At 50.2% G+C, this 22,420-nt stretch overlaps 1 protein-coding gene across 2 annotated transcripts; it reads right to left on the reverse strand.

The window, feature by feature from the left end:
• Nucleotides 1-1,130: 1,130 nt before the first annotated feature.
• On the reverse strand, nt 1,131-22,348 carry llgl2 (LLGL scribble cell polarity complex component 2). Of its 2 annotated transcripts, XM_067244618.1 has the most exons (27): nt 22,139-22,348; nt 14,579-14,693; nt 13,509-13,606; nt 12,513-12,594; nt 11,960-12,075; nt 11,621-11,779; nt 11,287-11,449; nt 10,740-10,872; nt 10,589-10,643; nt 10,115-10,269; nt 9,744-9,955; nt 9,533-9,600; nt 9,256-9,409; nt 8,895-8,999; nt 7,721-7,816; nt 6,733-6,929; nt 6,430-6,577; nt 6,175-6,322; nt 5,740-5,856; nt 5,433-5,599; nt 4,692-4,956; nt 4,413-4,572; nt 4,279-4,307; nt 3,758-3,805; nt 2,618-2,660; nt 2,453-2,514; nt 1,131-2,361 (listed from the first exon to the last, which is right to left on the reverse strand). In XM_067244618.1, the coding sequence occupies exons 2-27, from the start codon at nt 14,651-14,653 to the stop codon at nt 2,357-2,359; spliced, it is 3,060 nt and encodes a 1,019-aa protein (XP_067100719.1). In that variant the 5' UTR covers nt 14,654-14,693; nt 22,139-22,348; the 3' UTR covers nt 1,131-2,356. The 2 variants fall into 2 exon arrangements, with proteins under 2 accessions (XP_067100719.1, XP_067100720.1); XM_067244619.1 differs by lacking the exon at nt 3,758-3,805.
• Nucleotides 22,349-22,420: the final 72 nt, after the last annotated feature.

The raw sequence follows: 22,420 nt of genomic DNA on the forward strand, positions 1-22,420 counted from the left end.
CACACACATGCATGATGCATTTGAATAATTGAACCTACTTTGGCAGGCCAAAGAGTTATACAGCTATTCATATGGCCAGCTGGTGAATGCTGGAGAGGAAATGAGATAGGCAGTGGGGAGTGACTGACAATAGATGTTGATAGATGAGAGAAAGAGGGAGGGAGTGGAAGAGAGTTAGATCACTCCAGGTCTGCGAGATTCCATCAGTGTTCTGGAATGCTGGTAACAGGTTCTCAATTTTCCACTAAAAAACAAAGCACTATTTTTCGCCAACTTCTTCTGTGCATCAACGTGTCGCAGTACGATGTAGTGACACTTTCTTCAGTCCAAGGGGATTTGAACCTGTGACCTTCAGTCAAATGCCTGAACCACCAAAACACACCCACCCCAGATAGTAACAGAGACGCTAAAACTGATAATTTTCCTTCTCTCTATATTCTTCTACTATACTCTATATATCTGCTTTCCCAGGTATGAGGGAGGTGTATGCTAGCTAGTGCAACCCCAGCCCCATGTGTCCAGGTAGGTCAGGTTGCAGCTAAGCGATTGTGCCCAGGGTGATTAACAGACAAAGCTTCTCTCCATAATACATGAGTATAACCGTTGGCTGTGCTTGTATGACAGCTGATACCTACTTTACCCACTTCAGCATAACAGCACCTCTTTCGCCCCCCTTCTTCCCAGACACTCATGAATACATACATTATTCTCGGGAATGTACAGACTGAACATCTACTTTATGAATAACTACTTTATGAATATTTGAATAATGTACAGAGGAAAATCAATGATCAGTGGTGCATAGGTCTAAAAGTATTTCACTGGAGTCAAGGAATGGTCTGCATTTAAAAACCTACTCTCTAAATACATACAATTTTCTCTGGTGTACATATGGTCTGAATATCGCAAGATATCTCCATAAATACATTCTCTACTCGTGTACCAATTTTTTTGATTATTAGTTAGTGGTATATATACATATATCTAGTAAATACTATATTCTTGGTACTTTTTAGTATGAATTTCTGAATAGTTCTATAGCTAAATATTTAATACCTGGATATGTACCATGCGAAGAAAAGGAAACATAAGTAAACGAGCATGAATGAAATAAAACACTGACACAGATACTCGTGAAAAAACATTGTAATTTTCCAGCAGGACACAGTGTAGTGTGAAGTTACAAATCAAAAATTAGGGTTCTCATACTTGACATTCACTACAAAAATATATTCTAGGCCAAAGATGCTACAAAATACCCAGCATTTTTGGAAAAATGTACCAAAATATTTCCTTGTAAGATCAGACTGTTGCAGCCAACCCCGCTTAAAATAGACCCACTGTCAGAACAGATTCATATACATATATATTAAACATTTGACTACAATATCTTAAAATTACATTCCTAAATTACAATATTCATAGCTGGCATAAAAAAAGGCTTAGATACAAACTTTTTTTTTCAAAAAACTTGAGGCCCACAGGAAGTTGTTGCCCTAGAAAGTACAGCATTGTGAACTTCATAACAGGGGAGAAGTACCTACAGCGGGTTATAACAGGTTATACCAGTTCAATGCATGGACGGTAGAGGCGGGGTCTGTTGTGACGTGGCGTTCTTGGTGACTACACACATCACCGGTTCTCTACAGAGGACTTAGCGGTTAGCTGGAGGACTCTGGGTGTGGATATGTCTGCTCCTGCATCCGTGTGGAAACAGCCGGAAGGCTTCGTAGTCATTCGCAGGGCTTTTGCTCTTTCGCCCCAAACAAAGTCTTGTCAGCATTAATAAACAGCTACTTGGGATAAACCCTGCTGAATGTTTTCAAGGTTTCTGAGGTTTTAGCAAGTCAAATTAAACATAGCAGGTGCTAATCGCAGGTAGAAATTAAATTACTAAAATTATAAAAACAACAAATAAAATCATGATAGTGATACAGGAGGATACACGCTGTGGAATGTGCGTGTCATTTAATGGCTTCCGATAAAAAAAACAAAATAAAAAAAACACCCTGTCTCCTTCTGGTGTTTTGTGGGGTTTGGAGGCAGCTTCCGCTGGTTGCCAGGTGACAGCAGCTGACTTAGGCACAGGTGGTGGTAGTTCCCTCCATAGGCACACCGAGGGACCTCGAACAGCTTCCCCTCACACAGGTCCCACCCACGGCTGGGCACCCCCAGCCAGCAGGCCTCAGGGCCGGGGGAGTGGCTTTGTGTGAGCAGGAAGTGGGTCTGCAGGGTCAGGGGTCAGTAGTGGTAGTAGTAGCAGTAGTGTGGGCGTGGTGAGGGGGGAGGGGGGGGGGCAGGGCTGGGCTGGCAGATTCCAGCACGCCTCAGGCACAGGGGGTGGGGGGGGACTGCGTTAGTCTGGGAGAGGAGACACATCAGGTTAGTGTTGAGTTACACAGCATTATGTCGTCATCATCGTCATCATCTACAGATCAGCTCCCAGTCTCACCTCCGTTGCTCAGCAACTTGTCTCCAGACAGAGAGCTCTTCACATTGTTCTCCAGAAACGTCCTGTGGGACACACACACGGACAGACACAAACACGCATTAACATCACCATGGCGCCCGTCTTCAGTGACAAGGCGAGGGTGAGGTCAGGTGATGGTCTACTCACGTGTGGTCTCCTTCTAGAGACTTCTGGATCTCCTGGAGCACACCTGCCCAGGAAAACACACACTGTCAACATTGAGACACAACAACACTACACAACAAAAAAACACAATCCAGGCTCTCCAGAAACACTACACAACACAGACTGAATACACTACACACAAAACTGAAATGATTCTGCATAATACAAACAGTCCCCTTCAGGAATCTATCAACCAGGAGTGTGATGTTATCGGATCAATAAAACAAATACAAAATAAAAAACACTAATCACAGCACACTGCCATGTCAGGGTTAAGATGGGAAGTGGTGACATGTGCGATGACATCATGGGGGATGTAGAGACCTCGGCTGATGTGACTCCGCCCATGCCGGGTGCGACTCCGCCCCTCCTGGACCCGTCTGTTTGACCAGGTCAGGAGCCGTGGCAACAGACGAAGCCAGCGAACTTACAGAGCTTTGCAGCGGCCGTGAGTGTTGGTAGTCAGGGGTTGAGTGGTGAAGACAGTTCATACGAGTCAGCACATTTCACACAATCTAAATGTTACCGTCTCTTATCAGTGGTTAAGGTTAGGACTACAGGGTTAGGTCTAAAAAGGTGAAGATTAGGTCTTTAGGTGAATATGGGTCTACATGCTGTTAGGGTAGATCTACAGATTAGGGTTAGGTCTACAGGTGAAGGTTAGGTCTACAGGTGAAGGTTAGGTCTACAGGTGAAGGTTAGGTCTACAGGTGAAGGTTAGGTCTACAGGTGAAGGTTAGGTCCACAGGTGAAGGTTAGGTCTACAGGTGAAGGTTAGGTCCTACAGATGAAGGTTAGGTCTACAGATGAAGGTTAGGTCTACAGATGCAGGTTAGGTCTACAGGTTAAGGTTAGGTCTACAGATGCAGGTTAGGTCTACAGGTTAGGGTTAGGTCTACAGGTTAGGGTTAGGTCTACAGGTTAGGTCTACAGGTTAGGGTTAGATCTACAGGTTAGGGTTAGGTCTACAGGTTAGGGATAGGTCTACAGGTTAGGGTTAGGTCTACAGGTTAGGTCTACAGGTTAGGGTTAGATCTACAGGTTAGGGTTAGGTTTACAGGTTAGATCTACAGGTTAGGGTTAGGTCTACAGGTTAGGGTTGGTTCTATATGGAGTACTCACTCTCGTCATTCAGCAAAGCATGCTCCATAATACGCCTAGCAGCACTCTCTGGAAGACACGGGGCAGCAAGCAGTCAGCTTGACAACACTCCTCACACACACGCACACACACTGCCCGCAAACACTGTGCCTGTGTGTGTGCGTGGAGACAGGCAGGTTGGCAGTACATTGGCACAAGCAGACCGTTATAACACCTAACAGAGTGCTTTATGAGTGTGTGTAGACCTTGTGTGTGTGTGTGTGTCTGTGCGTTTGAGATCTGAGTGAGCGATGCTTCCGTGAACACCTTTTACATTAGTTAGTTTGCTCAGTTAGGCAATGACACATGCACGTGTGTTAAGGTACTGTACGTTGGGTTTGGGGTTTTGTATTTAACCAGGTAAGACTGTTGAGGTGAAAACGGGAGACTTGGCAGGAAGCCAAGCAGCACACACGTGTGAACGTTCTCATTTAAAGCAGTGCACACAAGCACAGGCAAAACACACACACAACACACACACAACACACACACACACTCCTTACCTGGATCAACACTGTTCCTCCTGGAGTTTCTGTAATGACATGAAGTCGAACAAAGAACTAGTGTTTAAACACACACGTAAGTTTGCATGTCTGCGTGTGTGTGTGTGTGTGGCGGGGTGTGTGTGTATGCGTACCTGTGCTCGGCAGACGCCCCGTCGGGCTGAACGCGGGGCTGGGGCGGTGAGGAGGACGAGGAGGAGGAGGAAGGCAGCTCCACCAGAGAGCGAGGCTCCACCACGCAGCGGGCCGACAGGGAGAAGCGCTCAAACTCGGACGGAGAGATGAGATAGAAACCTGGAGGAGAGACGAGGTGGAGAGGAGAGGAAGGGAGGAGGAGGAGGGGAGGGTTGGAGTGAGTGTCAGTGTGTGAATGAGGGTGTGTGTGTGTGTGTGTGTGTGTGTGTGTGTCTCACCCTGGCCGTGCTTGGTGAACACACAGGAGGCGATGCCGCTGACGTCTTCTCGGCGGACGCAGGGGTAGCGCACCTGCACCTTCAGCCCCGGCAGCGACACCACCTGCAGGTCCCCCTGATTGGTCAGGACCACCAGGCCGCTCTCGCCGTAGTCCTCCGATTGGCTGCTGACGAACCAGGCCACGCCCACTCGCCGCACGCGAGAGCCGTCGGTGGCGGTGAGTTTCAGCTTCATCTTGGCGCTCACCTTTGGCAGGCTGAAAACCTACACACACACACACACACACACACACACACACACACACACACACACACACACACACACACACACACACACACACACACACACACACACACACACACACACACACACACACACACACACACACACACACACACACACACACACACACACACACACACACACACACACACACACACACACACACACACACACACACACACACACACACACACACACACACACACACACACACACACACACACACACACACACACACACACATGTAAATAACCTCTTCATTGAAATGTCATATGCAAATGTGCAGTGTGGCAGGTGTTAGTTTGTGTATATACAGTATTTGTGTGTGTTTCTGTGTGCAGTATATGTGTGTAAGTGTGTGTGTGTGTGTATTCATGCGTGCACATCTTAGATGCGTGTATGCATAGATCTGTCTGTGTGTGTGCGTATAAAGTGTTTGTGTGTGCATGTGTATCCACCTTGAACTGCTCCTCAGACACGACCAGCAGGTGGTGTGTGCCCTGCATGTCAGGCGAGCGGGCCAGATCGTGGGCCACCTCCAGGGGCTCGGGCAGGGGGCTGCCACGGCCGTCCAGCACGGCCAGACCCACCACCGGGGCCCTGTGCATCAGCTGGATCTCCTTAGCTAGAGGAGGGGGGGGGGGGGGGGGGGGAGGGGGTGGAGAGGTGAGAGAGAGAAAGAGCGTGTGAGATTGAATGTGTGTGAGACTGAGAGAGAATGTGTGTGTGTGTGTGTGCGTGAGAGAGAATGTGTGTGTGTCTCACCAGGATGTGCCGTGACGGGGTCCTCTGTTCTGCGCTCCGTAGGCGGGAGGCGGAGCATGTAGGCAAATACAGAGCCGCCATTGGTCCCTGCCCACAGAGAGGGCGTGCTGTGAGAGCCTAAAGGGACGAGGAGTCAACACTCTGGATCAGCTAACCGATCGAACGCGAGATCAATGATCAAACGAATGTCGGTGTATGCGCACACATGCATGCATATATTCAGGTATCCCAAAAGGTGTTTCAATTCACAAGACAAACGTTTCTAACAGGGATGAGTCGCAGCCGTGCGGCTTGTTCGCCGAGCAGGAAACAGGAAACAGTTGGATGAGGCAGCCGGGCCACTGTCCCTGGTGCTGGGGGAGCTCTGACCCTCTGGGGCTGTGTGTGTGTGTGTGTGTGTGTGTGTGTGTGTGTGTGTGTGTGAGAGAGACTCACTGTCGGAGAGGAAGGTGTCGGCAAAGTAGAGCGTGCGGACGAGCCCGGTGAAGGAGTCGTCGGAGGAGCGAGCTTCGATCTTCCTCTGGACCGGAGCCAGCTCCATCTCAGCCAGCTCCGCCTCCAGGCGAGCATTAGCCTCCTGCAGCTGGGGGGGGGGGGGGGCGGAGAAGAAGAGGAGTCAACATCGCAAAGGTTTTCTTTGCTTTCTCAACGGTATGTGCGTGTGTGTAGGAGTGTGTGTGAGAGAGAGACCTTGGAGGCGTGGTTGACGTGGTGCTTGCGCAGGGACACCCTGCTCCTCCTGATCCTCCTGAAGGACTGACGCAGGGACTTCTTGATGCTCTTCACCCGGGACAGAGGGCCCTCCATGGCCAGCTGGTCACTGGGGTTCAGGGTGCACCTGCAGGACCACAAGCACGCTTAGACACACGCGCACGCTTAGACACACGCTTAGATACACACACACTTAGACACACACGCACGCTTAGACACACACACGCTTAGACACACACGTTCACACAGCAGGGAGCAGGACACACACACACACACCCCTACCTGACCAGGACGTTGTTCCTCTGCTGGTAGTCGTGGAGGCCGAAGCCGTGGCTGGTGCCGAAGGCCAGCAGCCTCCAGTCAGAGTGCAGGGTGAGGGCCGTGACCACGGCCGGGGGCTGGCACTGCACCAGGCAGCAGGGCTGGAACCCTGCCGGGAACAGGACAGGCTCCTCTTTCACGTCCAGACGGGTGTGGCCCTGGGGGGGGGGGGGGGGCAGAGGGAGACATTTCCTTTGAAAGGATCCATGATCTCTTCATGTAATTATGACCTGAATCATTAGTGATCAGACTACAGCACAGTAAAGTACAGTATATATAGTCCAGTACAGTATATACAGTCCAGTACAGTATATACATAGCAGTACAGTATATACAGTGCAGTACAGTATATATATATAGTGCAGTACAGTATATACAGTGCAATACAGTACATATAGTGCAGTCCAGTACAGTATATACAGTGCAGTACAGTATATACAGTCCAGTACAGTATATACAGTGCAGTACAGTATATACAGTTCAGTACAGTATATACAGTGCAGTACAGTATATACAGTCCAGTCCAGTACAGTATATACAGTCCAGTACAGTATATACAGTCCAGTCCAGTACAGTATATACAGTCCAGTACAGTATATATAGTCCAGTGCAGTACAGTATATATAGTGCAGTACAGTATATACAGTCTAGTACAGTATATAGTGCAGTACAGTATATACAGTCCAGTATATACAGTGCAGTACAGTATATATAGTGCAGTCCAGTATATATAGTCCAGTGCAGTACAGTATATACAGTGCAGTACAGTATATACAGTCCAGTACAGTATATATAGTCCAGTACAGTATATATAGTCAGTATATACAGTGCAGTGCAGTATATATAGTCCAGTACAGTATATATAGTCCAGTACAGTATATATAGTCAGTATACACAGTGCAGTGCAGTATATATAGTCCAGTACAGTAGGGTACAGTAGAGGGCATACCTTCCAGCGGAATCCTTCCTGCCCCTGCAGCAAGTCAGCTACCTTCGCTTCAACAGTCTGTTCTGCTTCCTCATCGTTCAGCTCTAACACCAGGATCTGGAAGGGGGGAGGAAGAGGGTGGGGGGGGAGAAATACGAGTGGGGGGGGGGGGTGGAGAGAGAGATGGCGGGGAGATAGAGGAGGGCAGAGAAGAGGGTAGGAGAGAAGGCAAGTGGAGGTAGCGATGACATTAGACACTTTAGATTAATACAAAATCCTACAATAACAGAATACTGCTATTGCAGTACTACTTTGAGTGGATGTTTGGGGGGAGGGGACTGTCATTGTACGGCAGTACAGTTCACTAGCCACCAGGGGGAGCAGTGCCATCTGGTCTCTCCTGAGAGACAGGTGTCTGGTCTCTCGTGTAACAGGTGGGGTGTGTTGGTCTCTCGTACTACAGGACAGGCGTCTGGTCTCTCCTATGTAACCGGTGAATGGCGTACATCTCTCCTACAGGGCAGGTGAGGTGTGCACGTCTCTCCTACAGGGAAGGTGAGGTGTGCACGTCTCTCCTACAGGGCAGGTGAGGTGTGCACGTCTCTCCTACAGGGAAGGTGAGGTGTGCACGTCTCTCCTACAGGGAAGGTGAGGTGTGTACGTCTCTCCTACAGGGCAGGTGAGGTGTGCACGTCTCTCCTACAGGGCAGGTGAGGTGTGTACGTCCCTCCTACAGGGCAGGTGAGGTGTACACGTCTCTCCTACAGGGCAGTTGAGGTGTGCACGTCTCTCCTACAGGACAGGTGAGGTGTGCACGTCTCTCCTACAGGGCAGGTGAGGTGTGTACGTCCCTCCTACAAGACAGGTGAGGTGTGTACGTCCCTCCTACAAGGCAGGTGAGGTGTGTACGTCCCTCCTACAGGGCAGGTGAGGTGTGTACGTCCCTCCTACAGGGCAGGTGAGGTGTGCACGTCTCTCCTACAGGGCAGGTGAGGTGTGTACGTCTCTCCTACAGGGCAGGTGAGGTGTGTACGTCCCTCCTACAGGACAGGTGAGGTGTGCACGTCTCTCCTACAGGGCAGTTGAGGTGTGTATGTCTCTCCTACAGGGCAGGTGAGGTGTGCACGTCTCTCTTACAGGGCAGGTGAGGTGTGCACGTCTCTCCTACAGGGCAGGTGAGGTGTGCATGTCTCACCTGTCCGGCAGTGCCGGCGACGGCCAGGTATCCACTGTACTTGCAGAGGTGGATCTTCTGGATGCCCAGGCGGGGGTCGTCGCTGTAGGGGTCGAAACAGCCAACCTGCAGAGAGACAGCAGCAGGTCAGAGGTCGTGACCCTCACCCCCCACTGGTCTAGGAAAGGAGGAAGGAGAGAGGGACGAAAGGGAGGAGACATGGAGGGAGGGCGGGAGAGAGAGAGAGAGGGTGTGTGTGTGTGTAGACGATGTGGTGTATGTGTGGGCCCCCGTTGAAACACACAAACACACATACACTGTCCTCACACACACACACACTCCACACTGTCCTCACACACGCACACTGTCCTCTCACACACACCTTCCTGAAGGGGGGCCACTCTCCCTCGGAGCCTTGGTTCATGTTGTCGTTGGGGTCGGCGTCGGTGTGGAACACCCCTGCTGTGCTCAGCTTGTACATGGGGTACAGACACACCCCCGATGCGTCCCAGAAACGAACCGTCCCGTCCTCGTGTCTGCACGCACACACACACGTAGAGACTATTATAGATAGTGCTTGTGTGGTGTATTTGAGGTGTGTGTATAGTGTATGTATGAGGATGGTGTGTGGTGTGGTGTGGTGCGGTGAGTGTACTGACCCAGTGAGCAGCAGGTCTCTCTGGGGAGAGTCTGGAGCCAGGTTCTGCCCTCCCGTGATCGGCCACGGCTGGAAGGGGAGGGGGGGAGGAGAGGAGAGGAGAGAGAGAAGGGACAATTATTTCGAAGAATCATCCGTTCTCTCTGGTCTGGCGTCTGTGTGTACACCCACGTTTTGAACTTGTGTGCGTGTGTGTGTGTGTGGAGACCCACCTTCTGGGAGTAGTGAGTGTTCTGCAGCTCCCCGGCAGCCTGCAACCTCTCCCAGAGCTTAAGGGGGATGGCGGAGGCGTGGTGGGAGCAGGTGATGGCCGAGCAGTGCAGGGGCACCAGGTAGGGGGTCTGGATGACCGGCCAGCCCTCCGTCTGGAGGTCCACCACCACCAGCTCCTCCTCCACCAGCACCACCAGCGCACTGGGGTCACCTGGGGGGGGGAGGGGAGGCAGGAGGGAGAGACCGACGTGTGAAGGGTGGAGAAGGACAAAGAGAGGAAGGAGAAGAGAAAATAAATAGGGGAACGGGAAGTGTGTGTGTGTGCGCGCGTGTCCCTGTGTGTGTGTGTGTGTGTGTGTGTGCTGCTAACCGGCGTGCTGGGGCCCGTCTCTGATGACGAAGTAGTCGATGATCCTGGAGGTGAAGTCCAGCGCCACGTGGGTCTTGTTGTGGATCACACTGATGCAGTGCCTGTCCCCGTAGCTGGCCCGGGGCATGCCGCCGCTGAACAGCAGGAACGGAGGCCTGCGTGCACACACACACACACACACACACAAGGCAAACAGGACATACACACAGAGACCCTGGTAAACACACTGTAACAAACGGTATTTGCTGAGTGACTCATGTATACTGGAATGGGGAATGTTGGTTAAACATTACAGCAGCGGGGCAGAGAGACAAAGCTGTACGAGACCGAGACCGGAGACTATACAAGATGGAGAAGGATGAGAGAAAGAGATTCAGAGTGCGATAAAGTGAAAGAGAGATGCAAAGAGACAAAACCAGCGCGAGGTAGAGAGAGAGATACAGAGAGAGAGAGAGAGAGAGATAGAGAGCTTACCCTTGTTCTGTGGCTAGCTGGATGATCTTAGAGATAGCCTTACAGGGGAAGTGACCTGAAGGGGAACCGAAGAAAGATTCAGTTACTCACTGAGATCACTCTCTCACACGCACACACACACATGTATACAGTCACACGCCCTCTCTCTCACCGTAGGGAGTGTCAGACTTGTCCTGCTCCTCCTCGGTGTCCTCCCCACCCACCGTCCACCGGCAGTAGCTGCCGTCGCTATGGGAACTCAGGACACGGCCGCCGTCCTCGGTCCACCACACGCTCTCCAGTTGCTGTGGAACAAACGAAAACAGGACCTCAGGTCCGATCCCCTCAGTCCAAACCTAACCCTAACCTGTCCAGACCAGACCCTAACCTTTCCAGACCAGACCAGACCAGACCCTAACCTGTCCAGACCAGACCCTAACCTGTCCAGACCAGACCCTAACCTGTCCAGACCAGACCCTAACCTGTCCAGACCAGACCCTAACCTATCCAGACCAGACCCTAACCTGTCCAGACCAGACCCTAACCTGTCCAGACCAGACCCTAACCTATCCAGACCAGACCCTAACCTGTCCAGACCAGACCCTAACCTGTCCAGACCAGACCCTAACCTATCCAGACCAGACCCTAACCTGTCCAGACCAGACCCTAACCTGTCCAGACCAGACCTGCCCCTGTAGGTTCCCCCTCCAGGTCCTCACCTGCGTGGCGGGGATGTGCTGCACGGCACACTGCCTCTCCAGGTCCCAGACCACCATGAGGCCTCGCCCGTAGCCCAGCAGCACCTGCTGGGGGTTGAGGGGGTTCTCCTGCAGGGCCTCCACGTGCTCCAGGCTCTTGCGGCCCAGGTAGTCTTCTGGTACACTGGTGGTGGTGGTGGTGGGGGGGGTTATGATTTTTTTGTGTTCAGCTTTATTAGTGAGTTTGTGCATGTGTGTGACCGTGCCAGTAGATGTGTGCGTGTGTGTGTGTGTAAGTGTTTGTACCTGCGTGTGAGGGAGTGTGTGTGTGTGCGTGCGTGTGTGAGAGTCCTACCTGGAGGTGACGTTCTCCAGGCTGATGTTCCTCTCCTCCAGCTCCCTGAAGCCAGGCACCTCCACCACGAACACGTGGCCCCCCTCCGTCCCCAGCAGCAGCAGCTCCCCGGAGGAGTGGGCCAGCACCGCCGTCACCCTCGTCACACTGGGGGGGGCTCTGGGGAGGGGGGGAGGGAGAGAGAGAGAGAGAGAGAGTCATGGAAAGAAAATATAAAGAGACCAAAAAAAGACTTGCTTACAAGTTGTTTTGGTGTAAGGTCCAGTATGTGTCTGTGTCATGTCTGTGTGTGTGTATGTGTCAAGTGTGAGTCAGTGTCTGTGTGTGTGTGTGTCTCACCCTGGTGGTCCTGTGAGTGTGAAGCGTCCTATCTCCAGCAGCTCAGACACGCCATGATGAGCTCTCAGCGTCCACATGTGGAGACTGTTGTCATCCAGCAGAGTCACCAGCTCCACCTGCACACGTAGCACAGTAGAAGCATCAAAAAAAAAAAACACATAGGAATTTGACTATATGATATCAAATCTGAGGTTTGTGGGTGCATGTGTCTCTAATGTGTGTGTGTGTCTATGTAGTGTCTGTGTGTGTCTATGTAGTGTGTGTGTGTGTCTATGTAGTGTGTGTTTATGTAGTGTGTGTGTGTCTATGTAGTGTGTGTGTGTCTATGTAGTGTCTGTGTGTGTCTATGTAGTGTGTGTGTGTGTCTATGTAGTGTGTGTGTGTGTCTATGTAGTGTGTGTGTGTGTGTGTGTTTATGTAGTGTGTGTGTGTCTATGTAGTGTGTGCGTGTCTATGTAAGTTTGTGTGTATGTCTATGTAGTGTGTGTGTGTGTTTATGTAGTGTGTGTGTATGTCTATGTAGTATATGGTGTGCGCATGCGTGTCCACTCACCTGGTGTGGCAGGAAGTGCACCTGTGTTACCGTGGCGTTCTCATCATGCAGACCCATGAACTCTACACCTGGAGCCCCATACCTGGACACTGGTCAAGGAATACTCCTACACCACATAGATATACACCACATAGATACACCTACATACCTGGACACTGGTCAAAGAATAATGATACACACACACACACACACACCTGACCATGGGTGAAAGACTACTACTGGTACTACTACTACAACAACACAACACACACACAAACACAATCCTTTTCATGGCTTTATAAACAACTCTGCAGTCTGACAAGAGACAGATCCTGACAAGAATGACGCAGTGTGCTGTAGCTGTGGTGTGTGTCAGTCCGGGGATGAGCCCTCGCTCTTAAACTGCCTTGATGTGTGTTGTTACAGCTGGGACAAGCCCACGCATTGTATGAATGAGAGACAACATTATCACTGTGCATGCGTGTGTGAGACAATGGGAGGAGTGTACTGACTGGCTCCAGAACACGGTCAATGAGCTGGATTGTGTTTCAAACCGATGCAGAGATCTCCCTCTCTCTCTCCTCACGCAGTCTCCAGGTAAGCGTGGGTTTAGTAACAGTTTGTTCTCCTTGAGACACACACACACACACACACACACACACACACACACACACACACACACACACACACACACACACACACACACACACACACACACACACACACACACACACACACACACACACACACACACACACACACACACACACACACACACACACACACACACACACACACACACACACACACACACACACACACACACACACACACACACACACACACACACACACACACACACACACACACACACACACACACACACACACACACACACACACACACACACACACACACACACACACACACACACACACACACACACACACACACACACACACACACACACACACACACACACACACACACACACACACACACACACGAGGAGGATACAGCTTGATGGCTCCAGAGCGTGTTCCTATGGCCAGCAGCTGCAGGGAGGGGCTGAACCCCAGAGCGCTAGGCTGGTGAGGGAAGCCATGCTCCACCGTCTGGGGGAGAGAGGGAACAAGAATGAGAGGGGGCAGCTACCTTGTTGAAGTGATAGAGAGAGAGATAAGCTACCTTGTTGAAGTGATAGAGAGAGAGATAAGCTACCTTGTTGAAGTGATAGAGAGAGAGAGCAGCTACCTTGTTGAAGTGATAGAGAGAGCAGCTACCTTGTTGAAGTGATAGAGAGAGCAGCTACCTTGTTGAAGTGATAGAGAGAGAGATAAGCTACCTTGTTGAAGTGATAGAGAGAGAGAGCAGCTACCTTGTTGAAGTGATAGAGAGAGAGAGCAGCTACCTTGTTGAAGTGATAGAGAGAGAGAGCAGCTACCTTGTTGAAGTGATAGAGAGAGAGAGCAGCTACCTTGTTGAAGTGATAGAGAGAGAGAGAAGCTACCTTGTTGAAGTGATAGAGAGAGCAGCTACCTTGTTGAAGTGATAGAGAGAGAGAGAGATGCTACCTTGTTGAAGTGATAGAGAGAGAGAGAGAGAGCAGCTACCTTGTTGAAGTGATAGAGAGAGAGAGAGCAGCTACCTTGTTGAAGTGATAGAGAGAGAGAGCAGCTACCTTGTTGAAGTGATAGAGAGAGAGAGCAGCTACCTTGTTGAAGTGATAGAGAGAGAGAGAGAGAGAGAGCAGCTACCTTGTTGAAGTGATAGAGAGAGAGAGAGAGAGAGAGAGAGAAAGCAGCTACCTTGTTGAAGTGATAGAGAGAGAGAGCAGCTACCTTGTTGAAGTGATAGAGAGCAGCTACCTTGTTGAAGTGATAGAGAGCAGCTACCTTGTTGAAGTGATAGAGAGAAAGAGAGAGCAGCTACCCTGTTGAAGTGATAGAGAGAGAGCGCAGCTACCTTGTTGAAGTGATAGAGAGAGAGCAGCTACCTTGTTGAAGTGATAGAGAGAGAGCAGCTACCTTGTTGAAGTCATAGAGAGAGCAGCTACCTTGTTGAAGTGATAGAGAGAGAGCAGCTACCTTGTTGAAGTGATACAGCTCTTGTTTGAGGCGTTCTCTCTGGGTCTCGTGGCCATGTCTCCTGAACCTCTTCATCCTCTACTCCAGACAACTCTCTCTCTGCTGCCCACACACCCTGAGAGAGAGAGGCAGAGCGAGAGGCAGAGAGAGGGAGAGGCAGAGAGCGAGTGAGAGGCAGAGAGAGGGAGAGCGAGAGGCAGAGAGAGACAGAGAGAGAGAAGGACAAAGAAGATTCAATAACGTTGAAGGAGAAGAGACTCTTACAGCCCCTATGTGAGCACTGCAGAGGTCAGCTGACACTGTGGGCCTGGAGACACTGAGCTCTCCAAACAGCAACGAGGAAGTTACCATCCAATCAGAAATGAACAGGTGGATAAAAGGGACCTAGTGGAATCTACCCTGAGGTGGGGTGTGTGTGTGTGTGTGTGTGTGTCATCTCTGTGTCATTTTAGTCACATGCACATACAGGCGCACGCACACACACACTTTTTCCAGATCTCAGAGTAGGCAGAGCTCTGCTTAGAGAGAGCAGAGGGTCAGAGACCCTAAATAAAGAGACCATTGTTCTATTACACTCTCTCACGCACACAGACACAGACAGACACACACACACACACACAGCTGATGAAACCACCTGTTGCAGAGAAGTTGTTTCTAAAGAGGCCACTTCAGAGAAAAGAAGGGAACGATAAGGGGGGAGGGATGAGAGGAGAGGGATGAAGGATTAGGGGGAGAGAGAAAAGGCACCTTGAACACGTTTCCTTGCCGACGTGACAGACCGAACCCTGTGGTTCTCACGAGGGACCCATCGACCCGACATCCCGTCGCAAATCTCCTCCCCCCGCCCCCGCCCCCGCCCTGGGTTTCAACCTCGGCCCCAGGCTCTCCCGCCTCTGGCCCCTGCCTAACCCTGGCCCCCGGCCTCTAGCCTCATCCACCCCTAAATTCCAGCCTCGTCTCGTTGAGCAACGGCAAAAAAATGCAAGCAGAGAATCCCGGCCCCTCGGAACACTTGTCACAACCAGAAAACCACAACTAACCACAATTAACCGCTGGAGGAAACTCCCAAACCACAGAGCTTTAGGACTCACAGGCTTCACCCGTGATGGGAAGAGAACAGCTTCCTGTGACTGCAGGTTCAAACCCCCCCGCCCCCCACCCCCCCCCCGCCCTGTACGGTCACTTTGGATAAAAGCAACCGTTGTTCTGAACACATTATTATTAGGCTACAGAAGAAATGTCCTCTCTCGCAGCTTATCTTTCTATTTGGGATGTTAAAATACAGGGTTTGTGCGGGTTACAGGTGCCGAAATGGGGAAATCTGTCACGCCCTCTGTGACGCTCCATGTCTAGATGACTATACCCGACGATTTGAACCCATTCTATTAATATTTTAGGCTGACAAATGGAAATTCTGTCCCAGGGGGAGACTTGGCAAGCCTGAAGGGTTTATGAGACATGACACAGAGCTCCAGCGTGAGGCGTGATTCATAATATTCCGTCTGATCCAACCCACGCGCCTGGCCGGCTGAGGAGACCGGAGAGGGCTTCTGTCGGGCCGGTGTTAGTTACTCCTCGGGCTCACACGCCGCCGCCTACACTCCGGCCAGCTTCCTCACCTGCCAGATCTGCTGTTGGCTTTGGGAGAGGTTCCCAAGACAGCGGCACCAGACTCGCTGCGTCCCCTCGGATCATTCGCGGTTACAAACGTCGCCCGAGTTGCCAGCGTCCACGCTCTCAGGATGAGAGTATTAACACACACGCCATCATTTACATGCAGCAGATGCTCTTACACAAAAAGACTTGCAGTAAGGAGACGGGCAAGTAGGGTGAAGTGCCTTGCCCGAACCGGCAACCTTCTGATTAATAGCCTGATTCCCTAACCACTGAACTCAGCCAATTCCCCCCCATTACACACACACACACACCACGCTTGTGAGTGCCATTATATCTCTGTCACACACACACACACACGAGGAGGGGAAACAAGTTCATCAAACAAAAACACCGAGATCGTTTCCTCATCCGGGCGTCCTGCCCTGCCAGTATTGTGCTCGTCTGGGTCGAAGCCCGGCCACATGTGCTGAAACAGCCCTGCTTTCCTCCGAGTTCACGCTGGGCTTTCACACAGCGCGGCACAAAGCTCGACCAGCCAGACCCCCCCCCCCCTCCCCCCCCCCCTCGTGAAGCAGCCTCTGTGTTCCTGAAACCCCAGCTAGGCAGGCAGGGCTGGAGGCCCCCCCACCAAGCGTCTGACCGTGCTGTCCACTCTGACAGCACGGTCAGACGCTTACCTCCCTGCCACTGTCACACACACAGCGTAGACCTCAGACTCATATGCTACAGACCCCCCCTCCCCGGAACAGTAACCCCAAACCTAACCCTCTTTCAACAAAACTCATTAAAGTACTGAGAGAGCAGGGGTCGTGCGGGCTGGTGTTCTCACGGTGAATTGCAGGACAGTTCCTGACGGGTCTGGTACTGTTAATGATTACACAAGCAAGGCTGCAGTCAGTCAGGTTTGGTGGGAAATCGTGTGGTATACTGTATGTTGCACACGCACGAACTTCATCCTTTCTGCCAAAGTACATTCCTTGTCTGTGCAAACTTTCACGGCTAATAAAAGCCTTTCTGATTCAACCACATAGCCTTCACAGGCAGAGCCACATGGTAAACATTCTAGAAACTTCCCAAACTGCCAAGGTATTTTCTAAACAACCTGCACACTGACAGGACCAGGCAGGCCGGCTGATGTTTTTCTGAAGAAGCCCAAGATACGGACGACTTCTGCTCAACAACAAACAGAACAGTATGCCAGGAACTCCAGTTGGACAAAACTTATCAATGACCTTGAAGGATGGACACGTACACACACACACACACACACACACACACACACACACACACACACACACACACACACACACACACACACACACACACACACACACACACACACACACACACACACACACACACACACACACACACACACACACACACACACACACACACACACACACACACACACACACACACACACACACACACACACACACACACACACACACACACACACACACACACACACACACACACACACACACACACACACACACACACACACACACACACACACACACACACACACACACACACACACACACACACACACACACACACACACACACACACACACACACACACACACACACACACACACACACACACACACACACACACACACACACACACACACACACACACACACACACACACACACACACACACACACACACACACACACACACACACACTATTTGATCAGTGGTGAGATAATTTGTGTACCAAAGTAGTACTAGCTAGCTAGAGCTATTATATTCACCTGTAATGTCAACAAGCACAAGAGTTGAACACGCACGCACGCACACAAACCAAACATAATGTGCAATGTGTTCATTTAGCAAATAATTCGATAAAAGCAGGGGCTCGCTCATTCTCGCCAATACAGCACTACTGAATTGAATTAAGAGTGTGGGGAGGGGGCATTGGATCTGCATTCAAATGCTCTACCACCCAGCAACACCCATCGTCCCCCACAGGAACCGAAACCACAAGAAGTGGTTGTGAATGCGGTGAAAACCGGCCAGTGTCGAAATCCATGGGAGTCGTGGGAGTTTTGTGACATCACCAGAATTCCCGGCATTCCATCGCCGCAAATCTTCAGGAGGTGAGTGAGGTGCCACGGACGAGTCCATACAGGCTGCGTTCTGGATCGCACACACACACACACACGGACACACACACTCTCTCCTCCCTCTTCGACAGCCAAACAACCACGCCAGCCTACTACAGCAGACAGACTGCCCAGGAAATGCCTGGCATCTCAAACATGCTACTTATGTCCTAAGCTTATGCAATCACTAGCGTCTCAGGCGCTTGAAGAAAACAGAAGGAAGAAAAAAAAAAAAAAAATCGAACAAACTAAAAAGCATGATGGGAGTCGTGCTCATGAGCACCTCCCCTGTAAACGGGCAGATGAGTCAAAACAAACGCCGTCTTCCAGTGGAGGAGTGCAGTGTTGAGGGCTGAGTGCTGTACCCTCACCGTGTTCTCACACACACACACACACACACACACACACACACACACACACACACACACACACACACACACACACACACACACACACACACACACACACACACACACACACACACACACACACACACACACACACACACACACACACACACACACACACACACACACACACACACACACACACACACACACACACACACACACACACACACACACACACACACACACACACACACACACACACACACACACACACACACACACACACACACACACACACACACACACACACACACACACACACACACACACACACACACACACACACACACACACACACACACACACACACACACACACACACACACACACACACACACACACACACACACAGAGACAGAGACAGAGAGAGAGATAGAGAGACAACCGGCCAAGTGACTACAGAAAGCAACCAAGAGCCAAAGACAGCCAAGGTGTGTGCCAGCGTGGCTTGTGATTATGACAACACTTACGAGTAAGGGAGTGGCAACACACACCCTCTCTCTTTCTCTCCATCTCTCTCTCCCTCCCTGCCTGCCTGCCTGTTGTCTTCCTTCTCTAATTTCATGCAGGTAGGTTACAGTTAGTCGTCGACTTCCTGTATCCATGTAAAGGACATCCTCAAGGTCCTCTGTTAGTCTTTCAATGACAGCTTGTTGAAAGACGGCAGATCCCCATCCCGCTGAATCACTCGGTTCTGTCCAAACCTTCCTAAATCAAGGAAATAAGCCCTTGGTTGAGATGTTCTGGAAATCAAAATTATTTGTAGGGCCCTTTTTCAAGCTATTTCACAGACAGCTTCACAGATGCCCAAAAGATCGGCACCTATATCCAACTGAAACCTCTCCAGAACGGAAGAAAAAACAGCCCTCACTAAGACCCGATGTCATCGATGACAATAAACAAACCGTCAGAGTTGACATGATGCTATCGACCAGGCGATGCAGGCCATCAGGGCAGGCTGTCCAGCATCATGACCCTGACGGTATAGCTCGAGGTTAGGGCATGTGACTGAACGTCACAAGGTCCCAGGTTCAAATCTCCCTGGACTGTAAGTCGCTTTGGATAAAATGGTCAGCTAAATAAATGTGAAAACTTCCTAAACAAATGCAGCGACTGAGAAAGGAAAGTGCTGTCAGCAGCATGTTCTGGGGCTATTCTCAGTGATGATGATGATGACTCCTGTCACACTCACATCGAAAATCCCATTCTGGCGCACAACATCACGATGAAGAAGCAAACTGGGACGGGTGTAGCTCAGTGGTTAGAGCTTATGCCGGGAAAGCAAGAGGTCGCAGATTCAAATCCCCTCTCTGTACGTTGTGGATAAACCGTTCTGCTACATGAACACGTTATTATTACAGACCGGTAGTGCTGAGGTTTCAAGAGTCTGAACATAGCACAGTAGGAGGCCACCACAGCAGATTGAGATGCACCCCCAATGCTGTGGTTCTCTGCCGCCTCCCTCCAACAGCAGGACAGCGATCTTGTCAGGGGTCAGAAAGTGTCCTGCAGGATGTCAGTCCCCACCCTGACATCTATAAACAGTTGACAAACTAACCATAACAAAAATGAAACTTACCTAACCTTGACATCAAATATTAGCGGGATTAGACTAATACTAAAGCCCGAAAACTATGTCCCCTACTAGTCAGCAAGCAGAGCATAGTAAACAGTTGGGTGTGGGCCTTGGATTTGATGTACGGTCGTTTCTTAAAAAGCCTGACCAACAAAACACAATTGGTAAACAATGTTACCACGGCGCCACTTCCTCCACTGTCTTATTAACTAACCACACATAACTTCTCTTGTGCAATAATTGGTTCCACGTTACCACATGTAAAAGGGGAATCAGGGGACTCAACACAATATCTAGGTTAACAAGTCACCGTATCTGCATAATAGCACGCACAGAAGAGCTGATTAGTGCTTATGAGAGTTCAAAAGATTGTATGACAGAAGCTACTGGAGTTGCGGACTCAAGGCCACAAGAGAGACCTTAGTTCAAGTGAGTTTCACCTATCCTCATAGCTACTCAGTGGAAAACACCAACTCAACACACATCTAGAATTAGATGCCATTGCATTAGCATTACTCAAATGTGATGGCCATGTGCAAAATGATATTGCTTTGCCGTTTTAAACGTTGTCAAGACGAAATATTCTTCCTGCGAGGGGGCAAAGCTTCTCCTTTGTGAGAACAGCTTCAGGTGGACTATGGCAGGTCCCAGCTGTAACAGAAGAAGTGTTTGTTGTCGAGCACAATGACTTTTTGTTCAGCCGGGCACAGATGCAGGTGGGGACGGGAGAGTCAGGAGCACATCGTCCTTCAACGTTTGCATGTCCAGAAGTTGGCTACGGCTAACTTCATTTCTCTCTCACAGTCTGGGAGCCGTTAGTTACCTGCAACCTGCCTTTCAGATATAATAACGGCCAGCCTCGAATAGTGAGTCAGATAGATTACGGGTTGTTTGTATAGGTTCTCGGGTTGTTTGCATAGGTTCTCCCGAAGAGCAAACACATGACTGTACAGCATCGACTCGTCCGTATGATGTAGATCACACCGGGTAAAAAGGAACGCAGGAGTCAACCACCTAACTTTGTATGCTGCTAGGGTACAAGGTTATTGTTGTTTTGGACATGATTTCGCTCCGAAACTGGAAAAACCGGTGTGACGGATCTAGCAGCAAAGCCCCCACGCCCCCCTCCCCAAACACAGAGACAATTACTCATTGATGAATCCGACACCGTTGTAGAGACACACCTTGCTCCAGACCGGACTCTTCTTTCCTGATGCCAAATGTTTACGTTTCACATGGTGCCATATCGATCGGCTTGGGTGAAGCGCTGAAAACGCGATTTGTTAATTTGCCGGTTTATATGGCCCTGAACCTAAATGACTTAACAATATGTTAGCCAGCTAACTGGCTCGAATTAGCTTAATTATTGCTAGATAGAGCGGCACCTAAACTGTCTTTGTCGTAACGTCCATAGTACTCACACACGACTTAACTCAGTGCTAACTACAGTAGAGCTACCTAGCTCACACTTTCTGGCACTGAATAAAGTATTCAGATTGGCAGTCTGCTGCTGTATTGAGTTAACGAGCTAGTGCTACTTTAGCTTTAGCATGTCGTTGGAGTCTGCCAGCTTATGCTAGCACAGCTAGAATTAGCAAGCTACACCCACAGTTAGCTAACCATGATATTCGTAGTCGGATGCTGCTGCCAACAACATCTATTCCAACGTTGTTAAGAGTTGATTATAACTTAAGATTCAGCTTTTCGGATTTAGATTGCGCTTCTCAACATGACCATCAACTACAAATGTCTGCGAACTTGTTAGCTAGCTAGTCAGATATTGTTAACAACACCTGTAGAGCCAAACACTGAAGTGAAGAGTCGGGCCCGACTCTCACCTGACTCGAAACGGTCGTTGCCCCGGCTGTGTCCACTTTGTGCCCGCTAGTTCACCCGGGCTTGGTTGATGTCCAGTTTTGATGGGTCACTCTCCTAAAACCAGTTCAAAACTAGTACCGCTGCGATGTTCACCGAGCTGATATTGTAGATTCGTTTAAACGCAAGCCCAGTTCCCTTTGCTAACCAACACAGCGCATTCGCCCTCGATGTTTCCTGGACAAATCAATGGGTCTACGCTCTGAACGCAAGTTGACTGGCTCATGCTACCTTTGCTGACTCCG

This window comes from Osmerus mordax, chromosome 10 (assembly GCF_038355195.1).
Source record: "Osmerus mordax isolate fOsmMor3 chromosome 10, fOsmMor3.pri, whole genome shotgun sequence".
In the NCBI taxonomy this organism is placed as follows: Eukaryota; Metazoa; Chordata; class Actinopteri; order Osmeriformes; family Osmeridae; genus Osmerus; species Osmerus mordax.

What these genes read in the sequence shown, in the direction of transcription:
- llgl2 (XM_067244618.1), bottom strand. Translation starts at nt 14,653, where the DNA reads ATGAAGAGGTTCAGGAGACATGGCCACGAGACCCAGAGAGAACGCCTC. An exon ending in CCCCGTCACGGCACATCCTG is followed by an intron (nt 5,600 to 5,739) that starts GTGAGACACACA and finishes CCCCTCCTCTAG; the next exon opens with CTAAGGAGATCCAGCTGATG. An exon ending in TGCTTTGCTGAATGACGAGA is followed by an intron (nt 2,661 to 3,757) that starts GTGAGTACTCCA and finishes TTTCCTGGGCAG; the next exon opens with GTGTGCTCCAGGAGATCCAG.